General features: G+C 37.1%; 3 protein-coding genes across 3 annotated transcripts in view; 2 read left to right on the top strand and 1 right to left on the bottom strand.

Moving 5' to 3' along the window:
* The first annotated feature begins 4227 nt into the window (after nucleotides 1-4227).
* terb2 (telomere repeat binding bouquet formation protein 2) lies at nucleotides 4228-7108 on the top strand. Its single transcript, XM_042485593.1, has 7 exons — nucleotides 4228-4333; nucleotides 5332-5413; nucleotides 5512-5651; nucleotides 5992-6053; nucleotides 6138-6175; nucleotides 6266-6345; nucleotides 6996-7108. The coding sequence occupies exons 1-7, from the start codon at nucleotides 4270-4272 to the stop codon at nucleotides 7106-7108; spliced, it is 579 nt and encodes a 192-aa protein (XP_042341527.1). The 5' UTR covers nucleotides 4228-4269.
* A 1564-nt stretch (nucleotides 7109-8672) lies between these two features.
* sord (sorbitol dehydrogenase) lies at nucleotides 8673-13855 on the top strand. Its single transcript, XM_042489513.1, has 9 exons — nucleotides 8673-8854; nucleotides 8954-8987; nucleotides 9931-10095; nucleotides 10241-10400; nucleotides 10564-10682; nucleotides 11932-11997; nucleotides 12166-12344; nucleotides 12924-13045; nucleotides 13182-13855. The coding sequence occupies exons 1-9, from the start codon at nucleotides 8801-8803 to the stop codon at nucleotides 13345-13347; spliced, it is 1065 nt and encodes a 354-aa protein (XP_042345447.1). The 5' UTR covers nucleotides 8673-8800; the 3' UTR covers nucleotides 13348-13855.
* A 1882-nt stretch (nucleotides 13856-15737) lies between these two features.
* The window catches only part of apba2b (amyloid beta (A4) precursor protein-binding, family A, member 2b), an 84334-nt gene continuing 73293 nt past the window's right edge, over nucleotides 15738-26778 (bottom strand). The window contains exons 12-16 of the mRNA XM_042504846.1: nucleotides 24271-24450; nucleotides 20745-20957; nucleotides 20522-20641; nucleotides 19820-19960; nucleotides 15738-17301 (exon numbers count right to left, since the gene is read on the bottom strand). Of these exons, the coding sequence (XP_042360780.1) occupies nucleotides 17230-17301; nucleotides 19820-19960; nucleotides 20522-20641; nucleotides 20745-20957; nucleotides 24271-24450 (726 nt within the window). The 3' untranslated portion in view covers nucleotides 15738-17229. The remainder of the gene's footprint in view (nucleotides 17302-19819; nucleotides 19961-20521; nucleotides 20642-20744; nucleotides 20958-24270; nucleotides 24451-26778) is intronic.

Raw genomic sequence — 26778 nt, forward strand, 5'->3', positions numbered from 1 at the left:
GACAAGCCAGAACACAGACTGTGGCAACTGAGATTTGACAACATAACAGCTGAAATTATTTTTTTTTCCTGTAGCAGACTGAATTTAACTCCAACAAACAGTTCTCGTTGCTGAACATTAAATGAAACAGTACCAGATCTAAATATTGCTTGATACTAAAAATAAGGGTAATAATGTATATGGGTGGATATGCACAATCATACTATCCCGCTTCCTTTTTTCCTCTTTTAATTTTTATTATTTTTTTCTATTTATTTTTCTACCTTTATTTCATATTTTTTTCTCACTAAAAAAATATATGCATATTGTACAAATGCTTTAAATATGAGAAACAGCATACGTAATGACATCTTTGTTAACTGCAGCAATAAAGTGTTTAAAAAATAATAATAATTCAGCTATCTTCACCCGGTGTGGATAGAATAAAAGCAATGGCACATGACCACTCTTGTGCAATACCATCAACTGAATGCTGCAGCATTATTCAGTCCTTATCACTCAGGCAGCAGCTAAATATCAATATAACACGGTCATTGCATTAAGAAGATGTGGTCATACACTCTCTGTGGAGACTCAAAGCTATTAGCAGTTGCATTAATGGAAAAAAGCATGATTTTTAAAAAGTCATTACAGCTTGATCAGTGCAGGATTTTACTTAAAATATATTGTTTGAGTGAAATGCCATTATAAAGGACCATGACCTGGTGTTTAACTGTGACAAAATGTTACCATCTGGTGGTGAAATGTGGTACTGCAAAAACACTGCTGCTGGGCGACAGCAATAAATAAATGAGAAGACATTAACAGATGCTTCCTCACGTGACAATAAATGGTTTGATTACAATAAAAAAAGATGTGAATCATTTGCCGTGGCCTTCACTCACCACATCTCAACCCATATGACTATGGCAAATTTTGGACCAACATTTTAAACTACACTCTCCACCATCATCAAAACACTCAATGAGAGTTTGTCTTTTGAACTATGGTTTTCAAAGATATTCCCAAGATGATACCACACGCTTGCCTCTTTTTTATTAATGAGTAAGATGCCAATGTATTGATATTATGTTTCCCTCTAAATATGCCTCCCACCAACTCAACAGTTCTCAGACATTTTCATGCACAAAATTTAAATTTTTTAAAGACTTTTCAAGAACGCATAATAAAAACATGTTTTTCTTACCCCTCTTGCGGGGCCGTTTTTCAAACACATTAGATTCAAATGCTATTCAAATATAATTTGAGCTAGCTGGCAACACATGAGGAAAGAGAGAGGGAACGCCGGGAGAAATTTTTTTTTAAAAAGTAAGTGATGGTTAGAAAAACACTGTCACACACCAACCCATACTAAAGCAGCGTGACGTCGACAGCTACAGAAAATCAATTGCCGTTATGTTACCTTGAAAGGTTACCCACTGAAGATGACAACTTAAGCACATACAACAAAATTCCATGACTTTTCCAGCCTTAAAAAATGTAATTGTGAAATTCAATGACTTTTCCAGGTTTTCCATGACTGTGGGAACCCTGTCTTCATCTACACATCACCAGATCGTTGTCTCAGCTTCCTGTCAGTGCACTCTGCTTCAAGCTGCTTCATCTGCATTTATCGTGTTCACTTTTTGCCTGTTTTCCCGTGCCTAACCCCCTTTTTCTTGTTCCCTGCAGTTCCATCTGCTCTGGCTCTGGTCCCTGTCTCCCGTCCCTTGTCTCATCAGTCCGGTCGCCAGCCTCAGCTCATGCTCCAGCTTCCTCGCTTTTAGCCCTAGTTTCCCAGCTACCAGCCCAAGCATCCACAGGCCTGCATTTCCATTTCCACTGCCTTTATACATTCACTCCCATTACATTCCTGTCTCCTCATCTTTCAGTGTCCATCGTTTGAGTCCACGCTCAATGCATCACTCATAGCAGAGATTAAATCCATATCTTTGAAATGGAAGAATATATATTTCTATAAATGGTGAACAAAAAAGGACCCACAATTAATGTCTGAGGAGCACCTTTTGTAACATCATCAATCTGGAAAATACACAAGACAATATGCAGTCAGGAGGAGCGAAGGAATAATAGATTAAACTGTAGTTACTGAGAAGCATTAACCTTCTCATCTTTCTGTGCCATTATAAAGATCAGATGTAAAGTTTCCAAAATACTGAAAAACATCTAGCAGCCTTACAAAGTTATCACTATTTTATATTAAAGATTAAATGTTTTATCATAGTCTCATGTCACAACAGGTGAAGACGGAAAGGAAAATCTAAAAGAGGATTTTGCTAATCCTATAAAACACTAGGATTACCATGAGTGACCTTTCAGGAGAAAACATACATCACATTATAAATACCTTGGCTTGTGGACACGTAGTTCATTCAGAAACCTCTGTGTGCGTGTGACATTTCAGCGGTAGGAAGGCTCACAATCCTCTGTTTGCTCTCAGTTGGATCCTCTTTGCCGCTCTCCATCCACGTCTGAGAAGGTCATAGTGCAAAAACATATTGAACACCGAATACTTTTCACTCATAATATTCTATGTGGGAATAATTAGGGCGGCACAATTAACTGAAATAAAATCAAAATCACAATATGGCCTAATGCAATATCCAAAACACAGGAGCTGCAGATTTTTGATAAATATAAAATATGTCACAACATACAAACCAAAGATGTAGCAGGATCAAGAACAATTTTTTATTTTTTTACTACTAAATCTACCTTGTGCCTCATGAATAAAGCATCGTAGTGCTACAGCAGTCATTCTTATTTGGTGCAGACCTAAGCAAAAGTCACATTATAATCATTTATATATCTTTTTTCATCTGTCAAAATGATCACATTGATTTTTTTTATTTATTCATGTATTTATTTAGCATAACGTGAAGTCTTGCTAATAATGTAAATACAACAGTAAATACACAGCCACAATCTGTTACTTTGTTTTTTGTGGTTGGAAAACATTTATAAAAATGAACTTTTTATCATATTTGCTGAAAGCGTACACACATAAATAGCCTACAAGAAAAAGATGATCAGTAAAAAATAAAAATGACATTATAATCACTTTTTTTGTGCGCCTCATATTGCAATCGCTATATTTGTCAACATAATCACAATCATTTTTATTTATTCAATTTATTTTCAAATTTGTAGCTGGAAATATTTACAAAAAAATAACTTTTTATCATCTTTGCTGAAATTGTCCCTGAATCCTCCCATAAATACCTACATAAGAAAGATGATCTGTAAAAAAAATAAATAAATTAAAAAAAAAAAAAAAAAAAGATTTGTTATATAACCACGGGCATGTAGCATTACCAAAATGCTCACAGCTAGCAAAACTCATTAATTTCAGCAAGACAGAGGAATATTTTAGCACCCCATGTGGACGAAAAGTTTCACTAACAAACTCAATATTGTCTGTCTATCTCTGCGTTACCTCCCCTCACCACGTTTCTCTTGGAGAAATGATTCAACTGAATGGCCAGTAGTGACATACTTTGATATTTTTACAACTATTTAATCCAGGTACGATCGACATTTAACTTAACAAAGATCAAAACAAGCATCACATAGCTAAATTAGCTTCAACCTCTCCAGTTTGTCTGGCCAGATTAGCAAAACTTCAGCTGTGATCTGGCGGCTGCTGCTTCACGTTTTACTGCAAAAAAGCGCAGTTTTTTCGGTTCGACAGTTTAGACAAACTTCATTGTAGATTCCTCACCCTGTTGTTGGTGGCGCATCCCTCCGCAACGCAGTTTTTAGGCATTTTTGTCTTGTTTGCTAGCGGACAGTGAGGCCCCTTCTTCACGCAAAGTCGTTTGTTTACCCCCTCCGGTGTGGGCGGGACTTAAATGAGCTTCGTCCATAAACAAACCAATCAGAACCGAGAACTCTCTAACGCAGCTGTCAATCACTGCTAACCGCTGTCAAACTGTCTCGAGGCAGCGCTGGTTAAAAATGAAAGAAGATTATGTTATTACACTGACTGTGTCTCACCTCAAATGTTTTCAGAAACATGCGTTAGTGAATTCTTAGGCTGTAAAATGAGAAAGTTAGTCCCGACAGTGCTTTGTTTGTTTCCAACATGGCGGAGAGGTCGTGAACATTTCCGACAGATTTGACAGCACGTAAATGCATCAGAGCCGTTTGGGCGCCAAACAACAGAGCAGCTCTTTGAGCTTTTTGAGACAGAAAGGATTAAGATAGCAGGCTAGTTGGAGGATTAATAGCTTAAAAGCTAGAACAAAATTCAAAAAGAAAACTTTAGCTATGTTTAAGAATAAGTCTGCCTGGTTTTCAAGCAGTGTGTCACAGACATGGCACAACTTTTGGAGTAAGTAGCCTGTTATAATGTAAATGTAATGTAACTGTTGTAATGTTAATGCTAACTGTATTTATTAATTTAACATTAGCTAGTTAGTAGGTCATGAAATGAGCTAATGATATAATTTTAAATGCTGTCAGTGTCTTTATGTTGACTGAAATTGCGCTATAAAGCCAGTACAAAGTAGGCTGTCTTCTTTTTGCTATCTTTGCATTTTTTATTTACACAGAACCGAAAAGGCAGCATTATGCCGCATCATTGTAGGATTTTTAGATAGCGGACCAGCATCACAGAAACAAAAGAGGCAGGATGTATGAGCGTCTGCTTCTAGTGTGTACCATAGGCAGGTTGCTTTTCTTCTTTTTGAAGCAGGCAACTGTAGCTAGGTACTTTTTAAATCCCCTGCAGTGGCTCACACGCGTAACACGCTATCAAAACACCACACCCATCCCACCCATGGTCCTGTCCTGTCAACTGTCTCTTTTACACAGACTTCGTTTCGGCATTGTTACTACCTCTACTGCTGGCTTAAAGGCAAAACTAATCTGTCCCTCCATTCGTCCCTTTTATACAAAACACTGAGGTGGCATAATGACACAATATTCCCGCCTTGAACAAACAATGTGAAAGGGGCTTGTATTACCTTTTAAAGGAGAAATATAATATTAACTACAAACCTAATTTCGGGATCTTTATCTTAGTTCAAACTGGACCTACATTTGCATTAAAACACACTGTGTCACAGCTGCAACTAATCAATGAATTGATTATTCAGTTGACAGAAAATAAATCTGCAACAGTTATGATAATTTATAATCAAAATCAGTTTCAGTGCAAAATGTCACATTCATCCCAAAATGTGAGGATGTGCTGTCTGAACCAGTCTACATAATATTATAGTAAATTTAACATTTTGGGGTTCAGAAGTGTGGACTGGACAAAAGACATTTGATTAAGACACTGGTAGTTTGAGCTGTCTTTTTGGTCATAACATATTTGTCTTGTAGTATCGGAGGGTGGAAGTGTCGCTGGTTGGAAAACAGCTGATTTCCTTTTCAGCGAGGATGCCACATGTCCTGATACTCTGAGGTGAGCACGAGAAACAACTGGAAATCCTCACATTTAACACCTAATAGATTTTTTTCCTAAAATCCCCCACAAGCTATAAATTAATTTCTGTTTTACAGGATATTTGAGAGCAAAGATTATCTTTGGAAGAAGGTGACAGTTTTTCACAGCTTGTTTCTGTCCGCCTGTGAGAAGCGTGAGAGTGTGAAGTCAGTGTGGATCGGTCATTATGTGCTGCCTCCAGCCTCAGTACAGGATGGTGAGGAATAATGTCTAATAAAATACTAATATGTTTATTAACCACTTAATCAGTGGTTCACAAGATAAGTCTGAGGGGCTGCAAGGTGATTGTAAACATAGGAAACAAGGAAAAATATTTCTGTGATGGACAGTTGGATTTTTTTTACCTCTAAAAAAACTATACACAGGGAACCGTCACTCTTTGGTTAAACTTCGTGTATCTACAGATTATCAGCTTGAGATAAAAGGTTGGATATAGTCGATGCTTCAGTCAGAAACACTGTAATGACTGATGTATTTTAAAGCAATCCAGTTGCATGAATTAAACTCATTCAGTGTTTTTCTTATTGTCCTTTAAGAGGTGAGACGTGTTGTTGGGAGGTTTATTTGGGAGTGTGAAGATGAGCAGTCAGAGGCACAGGTATGTTCCCCAGTCGATACAATTTACACAAAAGTAGATCATATAACAAAAAGGCTTTTAGTTTAAATGTCTTTTGTTTTACAGGGTTCCCAAGATGAATGCAGTGAAGTCAGCAGAAGCGAGTATGTTAAATTTCAGCTAAAAATGTTTAGGTTTGAAACTTAATAAATTGCAAAATGGCCAATAAACTAACAATGTTTCTCTTTCGCCAGTTTCGCACCGTCTGAGACAAACTCATCAGAGAGTGAAGCCGCTCTCTGTGCTCATTATCCAGCTTGTAACGTGCTCACAGGTGACACATTTATTATAATTTACTGTATGTTATTTCGGAAAATATCTGTACTTGTTTTTGATAAGAATATACATATAATATATCTGTAATTAAAGTCTAGTGCAATCCATATTTAAGGGATCCTGCAGATCCTTAAAAAGACTTTAAATTGATTTTTTTTTACATCTTTCTTAAAAAAAAGTCAATCAAATCTTTGTATTCTTTGTGCATCGAGCACTCTGATTAGCTGTTAAACATAATAATTTAAAAAATCTAAAGTCTTAAAAATGTTAAAACATAGGAGTTTTATTTACTGTTTTTCTGACCTTGCATTGTGTGAGCTCAAAAAATGGATCATTTAATAAAATAAAATAATTATTAACCAAATGCCTCTTGAATTAACGTCATCAAAAAGTTTTATGCCACAATCATTATTTGGGCAAAATTCTCCCTAAACTTAAGTCCGTGATGCCGGTTCATGTGGGTTTTAATTCAATTTTCGTTACAGTAAAATTGGTCATAACTTTTATTCAGAGTAGCAGTAAAAGTGCTTAAATCTCACCTGCCTTAAGATATAGAAACCCTGTATTTAGGTTATAAGACAATATTTTGGTAGAAGTGTCTGTGTTGTTGAGCATTACCTTTTTTTCCTGTTGACTTGTTCATTTAAGGGTACGTCAGTATGGACAGCCTGCTGAAATATACGGGTGATGTGAGTGATTTCCATCCCGGATGTGTCCGATGCTCCAGCTGTAAAGCCCACTGCTGCCTGCCGCACACGTAAACAAACACACACTGAGAGAAAAGCAGAACAGCAAGTAGCAGTTATGTTATTCACGGTCGCAAGATGTCGATAATGCATTGTCATTTGAGTTATTATATTTGTTTATTATGTTTTCATTGCCTACCAGCATATATACACTGGCATAAAATAAATCAGTGTAACATGACTAACGCTGATCTCATTTTGTAAATTTGTTCACATTGTTTCATTGTATCTGATAATTGTTTTATCCCTCATATTCTACATTTCTTTTGTTTCCCAGTGAAATAAAACATCTTGGAACAAGGCAAATCATACAAATGGGTCCAGATTTGTAATTAAATCATTTGTTATAATCTGTGTTACAGTGTTTAAATTACTGTTCAGTTAAAAGAGTGAGATTTACACCCACAGGAGGAATTATTGTGCTAAAACAACATGCTTTAACTTAGTTTGTAGACATACTTCACTGAATAATTCTTCACTAAGTGTGATAAAAATGGCACATGTTGTTAAATGTCGTCCTAGTGAGCAGCATCGTCCCGCAGTGCTGCTTAGTAACAGACTAGATATAACTCACCGATTAGCAGCCTTATATTTTTCATTGCAGTTACACAAGATGCACAAAAAATCAACGTACAATCTTTGCATTTTGTGCACAACTACTGAGGTGTATCCAGGTCAGAGCTGTTAATAATCTCTTGTTGATTTCCCTCCTCAAACTACTAATCACAGAATGATTGATGACAAGAAATGTGTGATATATTGAATGTGTATTGCACTAAGAAATACCAAAGGAAATAGTATAGTTGTAGTTGTATAATTGTTCACTGTTTTTAATAGATAAACTTGCTTAATGTTTTTGTTTTTTATCCGCAAAAATGTTTTAAACCTTAACATGAAATTTGAAGACATTTTTTTCTGCAATATTTTTAATTCTATTTATTTATTTGTGAAAGTCTAGGGAACATGTATGGCAACAAATATTTTGCCAAAAAATTTGCCAAAGTGAACAGTATAGCAAAAAGATGAAAACATCTTACAAGATTGAAAATCAATTAGAAGAGAAGTAAAATTTAGCCGTAAGATGAAGATGTAATGTTAAAAATATGGGAAAATGAACAAATAGCTTAATGCACAAGCTCAAATATAAATCAATCTCAGTTTTCTGATACAGAGGGGAAAAATTATACAACTTTTGTGTTTTTTCTGCAATAGAGATGCCATCAAAAGAGGGAAACATTGACATTATATTAATATCGCGTTGGTTTTTCTTGAGAAATATCTTAAACACATGGTTAATTAAAATGCTGTTGTCTCGTAGACGCACATGGCTACATTTTCATGTTGGACTGAACCTAGTACGGCTCGATAGTGACTTGAAATTAATTTCAACGTACTGTACAAATAAAAAACCTTTAAAAGTAATATCGAGCAGTATTAAGAGTTATAGTATGCGTACAGTTAGATTTCTCTGCGTGGTAGCGGTCACCCCTACAAAGTGGACTCTTCCGCGGGTGTTTGGCCAATGACGTGCTTTGTTTTGGTGCCGCCCCGCTAACAGGAAGGTGCAGCCTGTCTTATAATAAACCCACGCTGCCTCTCCGCTGCTGTCTGTACTTTGACACCTAGAAGAAGAGAAGAAATCTCTCTTTCTCGGCCTCGGTTCGTCGGTCTGACTCCTCCGGCTCTCAGCTCAGTCTCGTATCTGTCATGGGGGAGGAAAATCTGTCCGTGGTGCTGCGCGCGCAGGGAGACCTCCGGCTGGTAGGAGACCTCAAACATGTGCTATAATGCATGGGACTGTTGCTTACTAACACACTGCAACCACTTTTTGCATTGAAATGCATTTTGTCACTTTCTCAGGAAAATCGCCCCATTCCGGAGCCAGGACCTGATGGTATGATATATTTAACTGGTGAAGCTCTGACGTGTTTCATTTGATTCAAGAAAATATACTTTTGAGCTGCATTTCACTTTTTATAGATCACTTTAACATGCATTGCAAACTGTGAGAATATGTTGTGGACGTTAGGTAAGAAAATGAATTCAGTTTAACCCTTTAAAACCTGAGCATATTGTCCTGATTTCTGTCAAGAACATAAGAAAGAAGGCATTGAGCAACTTTGTAAGTAATGAGCCCCCAAAGATTGCATGAAATTAGTCAAAGTTACAAGCAGAAATAAAGATATATATATATAACAAATATAAATATCAAAAAAGGAAATGATGTGGAAAAAAGCTAAAATGAATAATTAAATGAATATATAATTGTAATAATTTGTTTTCTGGAACATGTACACCGCCTTAAAAATGGAGTCTACATTAACACTTCAATTATCCGTCCATCCCTCCCTCACTTGCTTACCTATTTTATAGCAAGATAAGACTTGTTAATCTCACACGAGGGAAATTCACACGCTACAGCAGCTCAAGAGTCAGACGCAAGAGAAAAAAAATTATATTAATGAAATGAAATAATTTAAAATAAAATCTATAGGTAAAAAACATGATTAGGGGATTTTTTTGGAGTAAAAGCATACATTTAATTTAGGAAATGTAGTGGAGTAAAAGTGAAAATTGATAAAATATAAAAACTCAATAAAGTCCAGATACTCCCAAAAAAATACTAAAGTACTGTAACTAGGTAGTATTACTTTGTTACATTATTTCATTGCAGTGCACAGATGTTTGTGACAGATTTCCTTTAAATTTGGGCCATTTTGCCCTAAAAATTTGTCTGAATAGCCATTTTCTTTTTCATGACAAGGTGACAAAGTGCATTCTCACTCATAAGTCAGCACTGGACTGTCCCCATCTTGTGTGTTGTGTTTTGCACGCAGATGTTTTGCTGCAGATGCACTCTGTAGGAATCTGTGGATCAGATGTTCACTACTGGCAGCACGGCCGCTGTGGGGACTTTGTGCTCAGGGAGCCGATGGTGTTGGGGCACGAGGCTGCAGGGCGAGTGGTGAAGGTTGGCTCCGCAGTCAAGCACCTTAAAGTAGGTGAGTTGGGTGTGTGTGTGTGTGTGTGTGTGTGTGTCTTTGAGTGTCAGAGCTGGGAAACACTAAAGGCATGCATTTAAATATGTGCATTCATTATATGACATACTATACTCACATGCTATAAACTTCACTGTGTATTCTTCAGGTGACAGAGTGGCCATTGAGCCCGGCGTGCCCCGCGAGATGGACGAGTTCTTCAAAAACGGAAAGTACAACTTGTCTCCTACCATCTTCTTCTGCGCCACGCCCCCCGACGATGGAAATTTGAGCCGATACTACAAGCACAGTGCCAGTTTCTGTTACAAGTAAGTTTTTTTTTTTTGAAGGATTGCACGGCTTTGCATCAGAGATTACCCAACAACTGTCTGATCTCTTGTCTGCAAACTGTCTCTCTTGCCCAACCTTAGCATGCATCCTTTCTGTCTTTCTTCTCCTTTTCTCTCTCTGTGTCTTTCTTCAATTATCCAGGTTGCCTGACAATGTGACATTTGAGGAGGGAGCTCTAATCGAACCTCTGTCTGTGGGGATCCACGCCTGTCGCAGGGCCGGTGTGACGCTCGGCAGCACCGTGCTCATCTGTGGTGCAGGTAAAAGTGAACTCCAACAATAAAACAAGTCAGTGCAAGATGCTGCAAACTGCATATCAAGACATGCTGCAAACTTTAGTAAAATGCCCTCATTGTATTACGTTTGTGTAGCATGCCGCTGCAAGTTAGAAATCCGACATAAATCCTTGGGTGCAGTCACAAAAGGCAAAACCATTCTGACTGAGCAAAACTTGAGAGAGTAAAAAACCACTGAGCCTGAACACATCTTGTAAGTGACTTAATATTTAACCTTGTGTTGCGAAAACAAGCTAATGCACATATAAGACACCTGTGTTAAGCATTACCAGGTGAAACGGTTGGTTGCTCTCGAATAGAGTGAAGTTACAGCAAATGTTCAGTGAATGCTCAAAGCACATCATGTCGGGGAAACCTCCAGCTCACCTGGTAGAGTGTGCGCCCCATGAAGGCTGAATCCTTGCAGTGACTCTGGTTCAGATCCATCCTGTGACGCTTTGATGCATGTCTCTCTTCCCTCTGTCCCCTTTCCTGTCCTCCTGTTTCTCAAGCCGGCACAAAAGGCAGTAAGAGAAAAGAAATCATTAAAACACTCTATGTCAAGCTCTAAAAGTCCCGTGTGTAGAATCTACAGTAATAAGTATGTCTTCTTTGGTATAATCACCTGAAAACAAGAGGCCGTTACATTTTCATGAGAACGTCGTCATCCACAGTTTGCCATGTTGCACTGCAATGTTTCTGCAGTGGCCCAGAATGCACAAACCGAACCATTGCGGTTTTTCTTGTAAGTCACCACAGTTAGCAGCCCCTCCACGATGAACTGAAAAATGTAAAACACCGATTTGTACGGTGAAACTGCTTTGTTCAGTTTTTTTACACAGGGTCTGTTTGTTTTGGAGTTGAAGAGATCTCTGCGGATAATTCAGCTCCTGAACATCTGGATCTCAAGTTATGTAAAAAAAAAAATGTTAGCACACATTAGCAGGTGCTGATGAGCCGACCAGCATAGGAGAAACACTGCAAGGTGAACCTGCTTTATGCAGTGTTTTTAACCAGTTAAAATCACTTGGTCTGTTTGTTTTGGAGAAGAAAAGACTTGTGCAGATAATGCGACTTACAGTAAAAACCTGAACAAAGTACACTGACAGAGTTGTAACTGGGAGTTCACTCTTCAGTTTCAGCTGGTTGCAATCTGTTATCCTCACCACTAGATGGCTCCACATACCACACACACTGGCCCTTCAGTCTGTGTTTATTTCCTCTTTTCACACAGGACCTATTGGGTTGGTCTGCTTGCTTGTGGCCAAGTCGATGGGGGCCTCACAGGTCGTCATCACCGGTAACACAAACACACGCACGCGCGCACACACACACACACACACACACACACACACACACACACACACACACACACACACACACAGCTTATGAGATACAACATGCAGTTTCTGTTCGTACTTTCTAGTCAGTGTTTTCTTCTTTCTCTAATCCCCTTTGCTGTGTTCAGATCTGTTCCCGGAGCGTCTGACAAAGGCCAAAGAGTTGGGTGCAGACTTCCAGCTGCTGGTGAAGAGAGGAGACGCACCTCAGCAGCTGGCCAAGAGTGTCGAGGAGAAACTGGGCGATATGCCTCACATTTCTATTGAGTGCACTGGTGTGGAGAGCTGCATCCAAACTGCCATCTACGTATGTGACTCCTCAGTGAAGACTTTTTTTAAGTCTTCACTCAGAGCTGTGAAGTAACTCTGCACAACTATAGACAATAATTCAATCACCCAGGACTGAACTTCTAATTTTGAGGTCCTTGGACTTTAGTGTTTCTGAATCATGCAGCACTAAACTTTACCTCCACTACACCTCAGAGGGGAAAAATTATTTTCTGACATCTTTTTCGCAACTTGTTACTTTATAGATCACAATTTTAATACATGTTGTTAAAAATGAAACTCCCCAGCAGTAAATAAAATAATTTAAATTAGTATCACTTTGACCAGCATCCTACATGTTAATACATCTGTAAAAATATTCTAATATATAATAATGTAACACTCATAGTGGCACTTTTATTTTTAATGCTTCTAGTACATTTTGAATGCAAGACTTTAACTGGTTATTGAGTCATTTTACAGTGTGTTATTGTTTTTTCTGCCCCACTGTTTGTTTTTTATACTCCACCTATGAAGCATAAATGCTGCCAAGGAGCCTCAGTATCTGCAGACTCATAAAATAATCCAAGTAATGATTGATTTTTTTTTTCCCCGTTAGGCAACACGTCCAGGCGGTGTGGTGGCGCTGGTGGGTATCAGCCCCGAAATGGTAACTGTTCCTCTGGTAAATGCTGCTGCAAGAGAAGTCGACATCAGAGGAGTTTTCCGTTACTGTAACACGTAAGAAAATATCCATTAATTTACGTTTTTGTTTTGTAAGCATATGTTTGAAGCACAGCTGGACACAGTTAGACTGATGAAGTACTCAGCAGGTATCACAGAGGTTGGAGTCTCAGCTAAAGTCTTTGTGTTGCAGCTGGCCGATGGCTATAGCCATGTTGGCGTCGGGGAAAGTGAATGTGAAGTCACTCGTGACCCACCGCTTCCCCCTGGAGCAGGCAGCCCAGGCCTTTGAGACCACGCGTCAGGGTATCGGGATAAAGGTCATGTTAAAGTGTGACCAGCACGACCAGAAACCCTGATCTGAACCGCCCGAGAGTGACTCAGCATTACATAAACACAAAGTAGACACACTGACCCCAAGAAAGATAACAAAGCCGGTTCAAAGATACACAATGATGAACACTGCAGGTCAAAGGAACTAACGTCAAATGGTACGAATAATTATTTTAGATGCTGAATTTTGTTCTATTTTAATAGTTTTATAACTTTAGATAATTTGTTCCATGTTAATTAATAATTATTTTACAAATGGTTACTAAGGTACTAATGGTAGTCAAAGATTTTTTTTCTGAAATGAATATAATTAAAAAGGTACAATTTCTTTGTTATACTTTTTAATTTTCACAGAACCAGCAATACCCAGTTTTAGGCATTGGAGGGAACTAGAGACTCAAAATGAAAAAATGTCTTTGTCTTGATTCTGGTCTATAATTTGAATGATAATACACTAACCTTCAAAGTAGACATTTTTTGCAGTTAGTTTACAAGGTGTCAACATACATGCCAAATAAACCTCAAATAAATAAATAAACTCTTCTTCCAAGAGTTCACCTTCTTTTTGCATTGTTTAAGGTCTTTCTGGAGCCGTCTGACTAACTCCATTTATTATTTTATGGGTTTATTAGTGAGCAATTAACAGCACACTCAAAACAAGTGTTTACCGACGTTGTTACTTCTCGACTTTTCCAACACAAGTTATGGAATCAGCACACAGATACTGTGTTTTTCCACAATTCCACATTATATACTAGTAGCATACAGTTAGTACAAAATACTACTTTAATAGTGTACTGTTCTCTCAGTTAGTATACAGTAAATCCTGTACAGTTTTGTACTAATGAGAAATGATGCAATGGATGTACTATCAGACTGTGTTTACATGTGTGGGCAACTCCTCTGATTTTAAATATTCAACACTTAAAAAAAAAAAAAAAAAAAAAAAAAAAAAAAAATATTATATATATATATATATATATATATATATATATATATATATATATATATATATATAATAAAATAGGTATGTCATGTGAAAATGAGACACTAACACCTTTGATTTAGTACAGTAAGTCAAAAAGTATGTGATGAGTCAGTAATTTAACTAACTTAATTAAAAAACAATAGGCTTTATGCAGGAAGTAATATACAAAAAAAACTCATTTTTGTGTGTAACCATTTTTATCTTCATTTTGTTGAAATCTGGAATTCACCAGTTTTCTTAGTTTTGCTTTTCTTTTAGGTAAGAGAATATTTTACGAGTGGTTGAGAGCACTTTTACTAAGAGAAAAAAAACAAAACATTGTTTTCTTCGTCCAAAAATCGATTATCCAGCACAAGGAAACATGTTATGTTCCTTACATCTAAGGAACATACAAAAATGAATGAGCGTCAAAAAATCAAATTCAGATTATTATATGTTTTAGAGTAATTATGGTGATTGGATGATTCAGTTTGTGGGTTTAAGAAATACTATTTGTCTACTGATGCAAATTAAGACTGTAAGGCCTTGGGCAATGCATTTTTTGCTTCTAATTTCATTAAGTCATTATAGGTCCCCTGGTGAAACGGCATTTACAGCATCACAAATGTTTTGCCATTGTTACGTTTGTGATTTTCCCGTCACAGCAGTACTGACACTTTAGAAAATATCATGTTTACTTACGGATTATTTACTAGTACGTTGATTTCTTATTCCAGCTTGTTTTGGTGGCATCTCTCCACTTCTTGGGCATGTGAGTCTTTGCACACAGCACCACACCTGGCCTTAAATAGTGGTTAGGGGGTGTTACCTGTGCTTATCATTCAGCACACCTGGGTAAGAGCAGACTGGGATGGTTAACCCTTTGAAATTAGAGCAAAATTTTCAAAAACAAGGGAGGGCAACCAGCAACTTAACAATGAATGGCCAAAAAAGTTACATGAACATAAAAATAAGCAACAAAAAAAAAAGTATAAAACAAACACAAACAGGCAAAAAAACAAAACAAAACAAGAAAATAATCTCAAGAAGGTGCCAAAAAATTAAAAAAATAAATATTTTTTCTTTGTTCTGTAACATAATTTTAAATATATGATTTAAAGAATTATAAATATAGTTTTCTGGACATTTTTCCCTTGTTTTTTGATAATGTCTACAGGCTTTTATTCACATAATTTCCTTGTCACATTTTACTTTTTTTTTTTTTAGTTTGTGGTACATTTCTTGTCAAGTTGCTCATTATGTTTTTCTCTGTTTTTTTTAAAGAAATCAAACCAATTTTCTTAGGTTTCAGAAGTTTAAAGCACAAGAAAACTGATGTCCAGGTGTGAAAGGGTTAAGAGTGTTGACTTCACTTATTTTTTCTCAGAAAACTTTAAGAAATTTCAGAGAATGTTGCCACATGAGGCCCCAAAAGTCAAGATTTTAATTTACCATAAGTGGTTTCATTTTTTTATGTCCAACTTTTCATTTATTTTTCCTTTTTTTCTGTTCCTGACAGCAATGGGCTTTCATACAAAACAGACCAATCATGAAGGTCCATTTGTTTACAGGAGAAACCCTCTGCATCACATTCATGCAGCAAATCCAACCTTTTTCGATCCAGTTCAACAAAACCAGCCAGGTTCAGCTCAGATTTTATTATCTTGCCACAATGACATGGAACTACTTTACGAGGCATGCACACAGATAATGTTCATATGGTTAAAATTTACTACAATGCATTGTAAAAGCTTTACCTGGCGGTAAGGCTCGTTTCTGTCACAGTGAGTGATTCACAGTTCTCCGTTTCCCTCTCGAGACTGAAAGCCAACATACAGGTGGGAGGATGTTTGCAGTGACTAAACCTGTGTGTTTTGTTTTTTTTTTTTGTTTTTAACATGAGCACAATACTAGACAAGTTTCTCTTTATGTACAGACATTCTAATACTGCTTATGGCAATGGGACAGCTCACACGACACAGTTACATTCACAATCCACTCGTAGTAGAGTTTCAGTCAGGAACACTAAAGATGAACGTACAGTAGAGTAGCACACAAAAGAAACTTCAGTTTTCATACACGTGACTTTGATATCAAAAGCATAATTGATGCATGTTAATAGTTTCACTCGGTTGCTTGTTATTTGAATGTGTGTGAGTGTTTGTACATGAGATTTAGAAAAAACTCCAGAGGTTGTATTGCCGTAAAATGAAGTAAATCAAAAGGATATGGCGTTTCTCCCGTTAACCCCTGCTGCAAGCATTGGTTTGATTCACATGTTCATTATATCAACGGAGCATATTTAAACCCAACATTTCAAACACTTAACTCATTCCCCTTTTTCACTGGAAACTACTTTGACATCCGGCATTTAATTGTGTCTTTGCCATCATCAACAGCGAAATTCAATTAATATTTACAATGCAGCCGTGGCTCCTCCTCCTACCAGACCGCCTTCACTCGCGATATTAGCAAAATATGTATTTACATGAGAAATAAATAAACAGAGAAGAAAATGAAACTATACAAGAAGTATAGTAGAAGTATCATATTGCATTACATGAATATAAAAAAATAAATTGTGACGCATTCACTCGATAAGTCCATCCACACGATCTCACTGAAGTGACACAGAAGCACAGACAGGACAAATAAATAACACACACCCACACACTCATGGACACACACACTGTCTCTTCAGCTGGTCAGATGGAAAAAGCATCTCATGTCAGTAAAATGGCCATTGCATGTTAAGCACAGACAGAGGAGAGATGATGAAGAGTGGAAGTCACCAGCTCAAAGAAAAGAAAAAGAAAAAAAGGAGAAATGAACTGACAGGGAGAGGCGATCCTCCCCCTGGTCACTGGTCAGCTTGGTTTGCTCCGTTAGATAACCAATCACAGCTGATGGCCTGTCCTGTGCAACGGTCCCTGGCCACCGTTTATATGTACATAGGTGTCTCCTGTCCTGTTAGGAGTCTGAACATGGCTGCCGGCATGGTCTTCATGTGAATCTGGCAACAGAAACAAAAAAAAAATCTCAATTAAAAGGCCAAACATTTCAACTCAACGGACACAGTCTCGAAACAATGCATTGAGTGGTGTCGGGCACAAAGTGTGTTAAAATTATGTGCCAGAAACAAAATCAATATAATGATGATAATAATAACAACAATAATAACTACTTATATCGCACCTTTAAAATTAGTTGTTTACAAACTGCTTTGACAAACAAAACAAAGGCAGGAAGTTAAATAAAATAATAAAATAAACATCAACAAACATGCTGAACAGAGAGAGGTCTATAAAGTCAAACCAAAAGGCAAGAACAAAATGCATTTACAAAAGGTCAATAAGGATAAAGCAAATAAAAGGAATAGAATTGATAAAGCGGGGAGATCTCGAATGGTAGCTGAAGTACTAAATTAATACAATCTTAGAAAATATAAGAATAAATGAAATAAAAGACGTTAAAATTATATAAGAAATGATATAAGAAGAAGACACCACATCGGTGGGGATAACACGAAGATAATAAGATAAAAAAAGATGAATTAGAGACAGATGAACAAGTAAATAAATTGAAAAGATATATTATTATTATTATTATTATTATTATTATTAACTGTATTAAGTTAATTAAAAAACAGACTGGTTTTGGGAAAAATAAGTATGGGACGTAAATGGCAAAACTACGTGAGGTACCTTGATTATGTACGTAAAGTTTATAAAGTCACACAGCTATACTGACTATTGGTTTGACACTGACGTGGACAGTAATCTCCTGGTTGAAAATCTGTTTGTTTGACCCGTCTCAACCAGCCTACGTGGACATTTTTTCGCTCAACACTTAATTTTGTCCCCACAACGCCATCATGTGCTCTTAAACTTTGTGTCCATTTCATGTATGTCTATGAGACCAGGCTGAGTGTTTTTTCTTATAGATATCTCATGCTGTAGATGATGGTGTGTGCGTATTCTGGTAGAAATCCCCCTAAACATTTAAAGAGGTAACTTTAAACCTTGAAACTCTAAACCCTGCGCAGAAAAACTGTTTGCAATAGTTCACTATACAGTTTTGTCATCTGAATATGTGATGAGAATGATTATCTCCTTCAATACTCCTTACACAAGAGTGGAAGAAACGGCCCAAAGTGTGGCTTCATTTCACAAATAAAAATGACAATAAAAGAATTTATTTGACACCATGCGAGCAGCGCGTCTGTTACTTCGGGTAAATGTCATTGAAAAAAAATAAATACAAAATATATAATAAAAATATTATAAAATTAACAGGGAGGCTTAGCAAAATATCCTCCCATTTCATCTATACTGTGTTCAGACTCAGATTGTAATTGAAAACCTGTGTTGGTCTTCTTTTTTCCACAAATAAAATTGATTGGGGATCAGTAAGGGAATCAATAACAATATTAAACTGATTAGTAGAATTTATAATGGTACTGGTATCAATGAAATTGAATCCATTTCCATCCCTACTCCATACATGTTAAAGTAAAACCGAAAGCTAAAAACGGCAACAATACCTCTGTGCTTTTTTTGGTTCAACTCTTCTTCTATGTTTTCTATTTGTGTTGATCCGGTTTCTATACAGCAGACTTAAATCATCTGACAATGCAACATGAAAAAAAGTGTAAAATCGATGAACGCCAAACAAGATATACTGACCAACATGCAGCGGGCAGACAGTTAAAAATGGTCAAATTATACGGCAGCGGGGTGAGAGGAACAACCTCAGCTGACATTTTGATTTTCTTGTACATGATGTAGTCCTTCACACGGTGACGAGAGGCGATGTAACAGTCAGCTTGTGTCCCTGCTCGATCTTTGATGTGTGTTTGGTGAGTCTGAGACTTAAAGTCAGGAGGGCGTGAGATTAAAACGAACACGTCATATGAAGTAAGATTACGTCTTTAGCCACTGAGCTCTGTAGCAGAAACAGTTCCTAAATGATTGTGTTATTGTTTGCAAACGCACAGTGAATACTTTTTGTCATTGGTCTGTGTTGTCAATGTACTAACTAGCTTCATGAACCGGCCCAGTCGCTCCTCTGGTTTCCTTTGTTGAATGGCGATTACAGACTACTGCTGCCTGCTGGTATGGAGAGTTATTTCCTCTTTTCCTCTAAAATAGACAACGAACGTACATGCTGGTTGAAGTTAGGATGACGTTTTTAGGGCGTGTTCAGGTGAAACTTGTTGGCCGAGATGCTGGTGACGCAGCAGTCAGCCTTCATCATTATGAGTTCTTTTTTTAAAGATGTTTTTTTTGGGCTTTTATTGCCTTTCACTGACAGGACAGTATCGCTGCGGAGAGGACACAGCCTCTGTACAGAGGGCGGCGCTCTATCCACTGAGCCACCAGGCGCCCCGATTGTTGCGAGTTCCTTGATCTTTAGCGGGTCTCAGCCTGAAGTATATAGTGGTAGTACAAAGTACGGATATGCGCTACATATTTGCATATGTGTGCACTTGTATTTAACTGTGTGTGTGAGTTTGTGTGCATCAGTTTAACCTCGCCGACAGAGTTGGAGAGAGCCTGGACAATCTTCTCATGTGCTGTGGCCACCACACTCTGCCCATTGATCTCGATGATCCTGTGACCCACACGGACTCCACCACGCTCAGCAATGCCTCCTCGCATCAGACTGCAGATCTGACAAAACACACAAAAGCAGAAAATCTTCATGTTATAGGCTTATTTTTGCAAGTACAGAGTAAATACGGAGTAATATGCAAAGTGAATGCTACTGGAAGAGCAAAATGTCTGCAGTGATGCGCTGATGATAAAGTGGAGCTGTGAGGACAGAGTTCACATTTAAAAGACAATGATAAAGTGATAAACTGCACAATGCATCCTTGCTAAAGTTAATGGGATTTTTTTTTTTTTTAGCTGGGATTGTATTTGGTGTATAAATAGTGTTCAAAGCGAAACAGCAGTTTATCACAGCGACACAGTGTTTTCTTCCTTGTGTCCAATACAGAGTAAACAAAATAATGAGCAGATTAATCTAAACTGAGACAGGAATGGAGAAACAACAACATGCTGTACGGTCCAGGTACAAAATACAGCACACGAAACATCATCCATGAGAAAAACACAACAAAGCAGTACATTTTGAGTTTGACAAATTACATCTGTTGTTATTATCACAACTGTCAAAGTAAGCAACGTAAACGCTCCTGGCTGACAGAAAGAAGTCAGAGTGAAACTCACAATGCCGTTCTGGACACTGAAGCCCAGCTGATACTTTAGATCTGGTCTCTTAATGAGGACGGTGGTAACAGGAGGGCAGCTGACGATGTTCATTTTCACCTGAACCTGGTTCTTCAAGCCCTTTAACACAGAGAAACACACACACACACACATACAGAGTGTGTTCAGTCTCACATTGATAGTGTGGTTTGGAACGATGTTGGATTATCATTTGGCGCAGTACCTTAATGATTCCCTGACAGGTGGCGAGTGGCAGCCCCACTAGGCTGGTGTTGTTGATGGACATGATCTGGTCTCCGATGCTGAGCTTGCCAGAACGAGCCGCGGGGCCGCCGTTCATCATGTTGGCTAAGATAACTGTGGGCAGAATGGAGCCCCAGCCGGACTCCACAATTACCACACCGAGGATCTCCCCTTTACTCTTCTCCAGCTGCAGCTGTGGAGAGGAAGACGAGGAGGAAGGTGGAGAGGGAGGAGGACACAATCTGGTGGTCACTTTTATGTTTTTATCACACAGAGGAACTGGACTTTATCTTGGAACGGGACAACTTCAATAGCATTTGGGAAAACTGGAGTTTATATATATATATATATATATATATAGTCAATTACATAAGATTTTATATAAAAGACTGCACATATTAAAGAATCCTTTGGTTCACCACTACACATTCTGAAATATAAATTTTAATATCAGAGAAATTCCTAAAATCTGACAAAAGCAGCAATACATTGTATGTATGTGTGTAATACAGCTGCATAAGAGAAAAAAAAAAACAAGGGGAATAGAGAACATTTTTTTCCTAATTTTATTTATTTTTCATTTATTATGTTTTGGCCTTTTCTTTTTTTTTCTTCCTTATTTGATTCAATTGAAATGACTGACTAAAAATGTATGGGGTTGATGGATAATACCAAGAAATCAGTCCTTATTTTAGGACGTTATTTTATTTTTAAGTTATCTTTTATGTTAAAAAAAAAAAGGTGTAAAATAGAGGATGAAATGTTTAATGGGAGTTTGATTGGTTATTTCAATAAAAACATTAAAAAAAAAAAAAAATTTATAACTTATGACACTAAAATTTTATGAAAATGCAATATTGTCAACCACATAAGTCTGTCTGCATCAGCGTGCGTCTGTTTCTGAACAATTTGCTTTGGTTGTTCAGAGAAGCACCTGATTCACCAACAAATTGCTGGCGAATACGTAAAGAACTCACTTTCATTTAAAACACGATTACTTTTTGATACTTGTCAGAAGACTCAACTTTGTTCACTTTTCCCCTCCATGAATTAAAGCAGAAATCTGTGTATTTAAGCAGCCCTGGAGCTTACAGGGCACGGCCAGGAAACATCATGATGTACAATTTTTTTGTCTTGAGATGTTGCCATACTGTTTATATCAAAGCACCTATCTCTTTTATATCTCTGGTTGCACTCGACCACCGCTGGCAAATTTATCTGCCCTGTACCATTAAGAGCGTTCTAACAAGCTGTATTATTGTGTGGTTTGGTCTCAGGACTACAGACGGCAATGAAGGACAATGATTGGCACAGAGCTACCACAGCCGATGACATTTACACCCCTCGTTGCTAAAGCGAAGCCCAAAACATCATTTTTGACACCTGCCATCCCGCTCATGCTCTGCTCTCGCTTCTCCCACAGAAAAAAAAAAAACTGGAGCATCAAATCACACACCACCCGCCTCAGTGATGTTTCCTCAGACAGTTACATTGCTGAACAGTTAAGGCATCCATATGAAGTGCACATTATTTTTTGTGGATTTTCTGTTTTATATATCGTGGATAATGTTTACTGTTTTGTATAAGTTGGGGGATGTGAGGACTCCACTGAGCACAAGCATTTTTCTGTAATTTTTTATACATAACAACAAACAAACGGTGCAAATCAATGAGTAACACTGCTCATTTATGGCAGTTAGGCCTGGGGATAAAGAAAAAATCAAATAGCAGGATAATTTGGACCAGATACCTCAAAATCAATACTGCGATGATACTGTGGGGATGACTACTGGTGCTTTCACAAAATATTTACACAATGATATTTTTGACAAATAATCATCAGTATAATGAGTAGGTGGGTAAAGGCAAATAATAGAACAGCTAGAATAGTCGGACAAGCTCAAATAATAACATCATGTCACTGTAATGCATATTATTATTATTATTATTATGACATTTACTATATGTACATGTATGGTATAAATGCATGTGTATGTTTATATATATATATATATATATATATATATATATATACAGATGTGTGTGTATACTTGTATGTATGTAAGTGTGTGTGTGTAAATATGTAAGTGTATATATATTTATAGACAAAGTTCATAAATTAATGACCTGATGATTAGCTGAGAAGGGGTAGGAAATAATAAGTTGATACTTCCTCCTACTCCTTTTCAGGCATGTAAGATTCATTTTTTTTGTTGCTTATTAAAATCTATTCACTGAGTTTATGTATATGTTATCATCCATTTCTGTTGTTGCCATTTTGTTTAATTTTCACCTTTTTCTGTTTTAATTGTTTTACGTTTTCAAAACAAATATCTATCAAATGAATGGAATCAAAAACAAACTTTTAAACCAGGAAAAGACAACACTTACGATATGATATCGACCAGCTGTATATTTAATCTATGAATGGATTCTCTCTTGAATTTCCACTAAATTAAAAAAATATTAATACATACATCAATATTGCAATATAAAAGGACAAATCTATTATTTTTACTATCAAAGGGATTCAGCAGCTGAAGAGTATTTTCTTTAGCAACCAAGTCAACCCCATTTCATTTTCACCGATTGTCACAAATTACGCCAAATAAATAAATATCATTCTTATTTCAAATGATTACTGAAGTCGTGTCTTATAATTCAGCTTCAAGGGAAACATCAAGAACACAGCAAAGACAGATGTTCGTATCTTCAATATAGCATACAGACAGATGTGTAGATCAGTATTTAGTACTTGAACACTCACATTAGGCAACACGTTGTAAAGCACAAGATATTTGTTCAGAAAAGTGCTCTATGAGATACATTTATCGTTATGTAACACTACAACAGACATTCATTTCCACAGCGTCTTAATGAACAGTTCTGAATCTTATAATTTATTAACAGGTATCTGCATTTTCACAGATCAAACTATTGAGCACATCTGAACACTGTCTTGATGTAGAAAACATTTTTCTGCTGAGGTTCTTTCAACCAGCAGATGCGACACTCGTACACACGAAGCCTTGAGAAACAAATCTATTCTCATCACAGTTGGTTAGGAAAGGTGAGTGCTTGAGAGAGCCTCGTTTCCCCATCACTAAAAATTACTCATGTGCCTCTAATATAGCAGCTGCATGGTGGAGCCCATGCAGCCTCTCTGCTCATACAGCAGAAACTGTTTCACGGTTTCTAATTCCCCAAAGCCTCCAGTAATGCTTTCAGGGCACAGTGTTAGCTAAAGAGGAAATGCTGAAGCAAAAAAAAAAATCTAGCGTTGACATGCTCTGTGTCGATTTCACTGTACCATCTGCCTCTTAATCTGTCTAATTAGAGCAGCTACTGTATACATGTGTGTTTCTCTAATGGCCCTGCAGCACACATGTAAACTCTCACTGTGTTTACGTTCTTGTTTTTTCCTGCATCGACACAAACCAACAAACATCTGCAAAAAAATCTAGAAAGAAATGTGTTTGTGTACTGCAAGCTGAGTATACACGAACCTCTTTGCAGTTTTCAGAGTTGGAGAAGTGAATAAGGTCGTCATTATACATCTCCTGGGTGTTGATGATGTCGCTGTACTCTTTCTGGCTCAGGTCCTCGGGGTTAATGCCATTGGCTCTAAGGAACTCCTGGTAAGCTACGCTGAAGGCCTGGCCGATGGACTGAGCGATAAGCTGGGCCTGCAGACAGAAAAGGCAGGAATCGTGACCAAAAACGTGTTTGTGATCTCTTTTTGTTAGATCCACGCAAGCTTCACTGAGTTGTATATAAATAACAATACAGAGGGAAGAAGGAGCATCCAGAGGCAGCAAACAACAGTGGCGTTGAGGGTGCCCAGAATATGTTGAGGCATAATTTAAACTGATTCTCACTGTCATCAGATATTTGTTCCCACTGAGAGAGGAGAGAACAGAGAAGAAGAAAGACAGGTGTGTTTTCCTGCTCTAGTTTCAGTGAGGATTGAAGGTTTCTGAAGATAATCGGCAGGAAACAAAATTGTAAAAGAAACTGTGATTCAATACAAAAAAACTATTCATCCCTCTAGTGTGTTTGAGGGAAAAATAAACACACAAATGATTAAGAACCAGTGTGAGGTTCTTCATCTTTAGCAAATCTTTTTTTCATAATAACCGGTAAACAGGGTCTCTAAACGTATCAGATATTTAAATTTAATACATTATATACAACCTTTTCAAAATAATTTTATAATAACTAAACTTAAGACTGATTTTTGGACAAATCATCTTTTTCTTTTTCAAGCATTGCAGGTCAATATAAAATAATGTGGGCTCGTACAGAGGTAGGTTTTAAATAGGAATATGGTTATGAAAGTGAGTTAATCTACATTTTGCCAACAGGTAAGAAAAAATATAAGGTAAAAAAGATAATAGTAGGTTTAGTAGTAGTAGTTTTAAGATTTGTTACATCAGTAATGTCGTCTTCCACACAAAATACCTTTAATCGTTTTAACAAAAAGAAATTGAAAGATGGATAATTAAAATTAAATCAAATGTTTTTGGCATATGAGACCTCAAAAATCAAAATAAAAACTATTAAAAAACTTCTTCGGCCTAATATTTATAAATTTGAATTGAAGACTTTTTAAGGACCTGCAGACACATTATAACATTTAGGAATAAACTAAGAAACTACCAGCTACAAGAAGACTGTACAGAATACACTGCCCAGTAACCTGGGTCACATCTGAACACCATACTGTGATTGCAAATGTGCAAAAATTAGCCAACAAGAGCACAAAACAGACTGTTAAGAGTAATGGATAAATGGTTGATATGTAAAGCAAACAAGACCAAACAAAGCAGAGATATATCATATATATATATATATATATATATATATATATATATACACACATATAGATATATATTAATTACATTAATAAACATTAACGTAATTAAAACATTAACATTGCCAGGATTAGCACGCCTTATATGGAAAAGCTGCTATATCAATATCCACTTTAATGAATTAGCATCCAACTTAAAATCAGTTTTAAGATAAAACGATGCAGGATGTTTCTGAAATATAATTTGTAGACTCATACAGAAATAATCACTCTTAATCATCACATGACACCCTAGAAGGAAATGTATTTTTCTGTAGAGACTCCCTGCCTGAATTTTCTATTTTTGACTTATTTTCTGCGTTCGATCCGTTAATGGGGCTGTACCCCCACAGCACTCAGGTGAGCTCGAGGCTTTATAAAATGCAGCGACCGGGTGCCAGACATCCAAGAGACACAGTGCCAAAAAAATGGAAATATAGCGAGGTGAAACGCAGAAAAAAAGAGTGTATCTGGGGTTGGCTTTTACTTTCACTTTTGATGGGGAGTGTGTTCTCAAACAGTAACCAATAATCCTGCAATGAGTGCCTTTAAATAAACAACATGACTGGCTCATCTGTCAGGGCGGTGGGGATCGAGTACAAAAATAATTGGGAACAGCTGCTATAGAAAAACCCTCCATCCAGACTCAAAGAAATTTGTAACCAAGGAAGATAAAAGTTTTCTAAAAGTGAACTTTGTGAACGGTGTACAGGTAAGAAATGAACACCTGAAGCCATATCTTGGCTGTGAGAGATAAGAAAGATCAAGAGAGAAGACAGAGTTTGCAAGCTGTATTCTCCCTATTTTCCCCTTTAATTGAATTATATACTTGCATATAAATCTCTTGCAGAATTTGCAGACATTAATGGCCCCAAACACTCCAAATCAATACACTGTGAATTAGTTTTTTTTTTGCAGAACAACAAAAAAAAGTAAAAAAAAAAAGACAAACACTGCATGCAGCCAGCGGAGCTACAATAACAGAAACAGTTTATAAGTTGATGGATGAGCAGCTGAATGCTTCTATTATAACTCTGGCTGGCCTTTAAAACCTGGCAGCAAAAATTAGACGAAGAGGGGACAGATTGGAGTCCAGCCTTTATACTGACTGGCACAGACACTCAGTTTGCTGGCTCCTCTGTGTAACATTGTTCATGTTGCC

Source organism: Plectropomus leopardus, chromosome 1, assembly GCF_008729295.1.
Source record: "Plectropomus leopardus isolate mb chromosome 1, YSFRI_Pleo_2.0, whole genome shotgun sequence".
Classification (NCBI taxonomy): Eukaryota; Metazoa; Chordata; class Actinopteri; order Perciformes; family Serranidae; genus Plectropomus; species Plectropomus leopardus.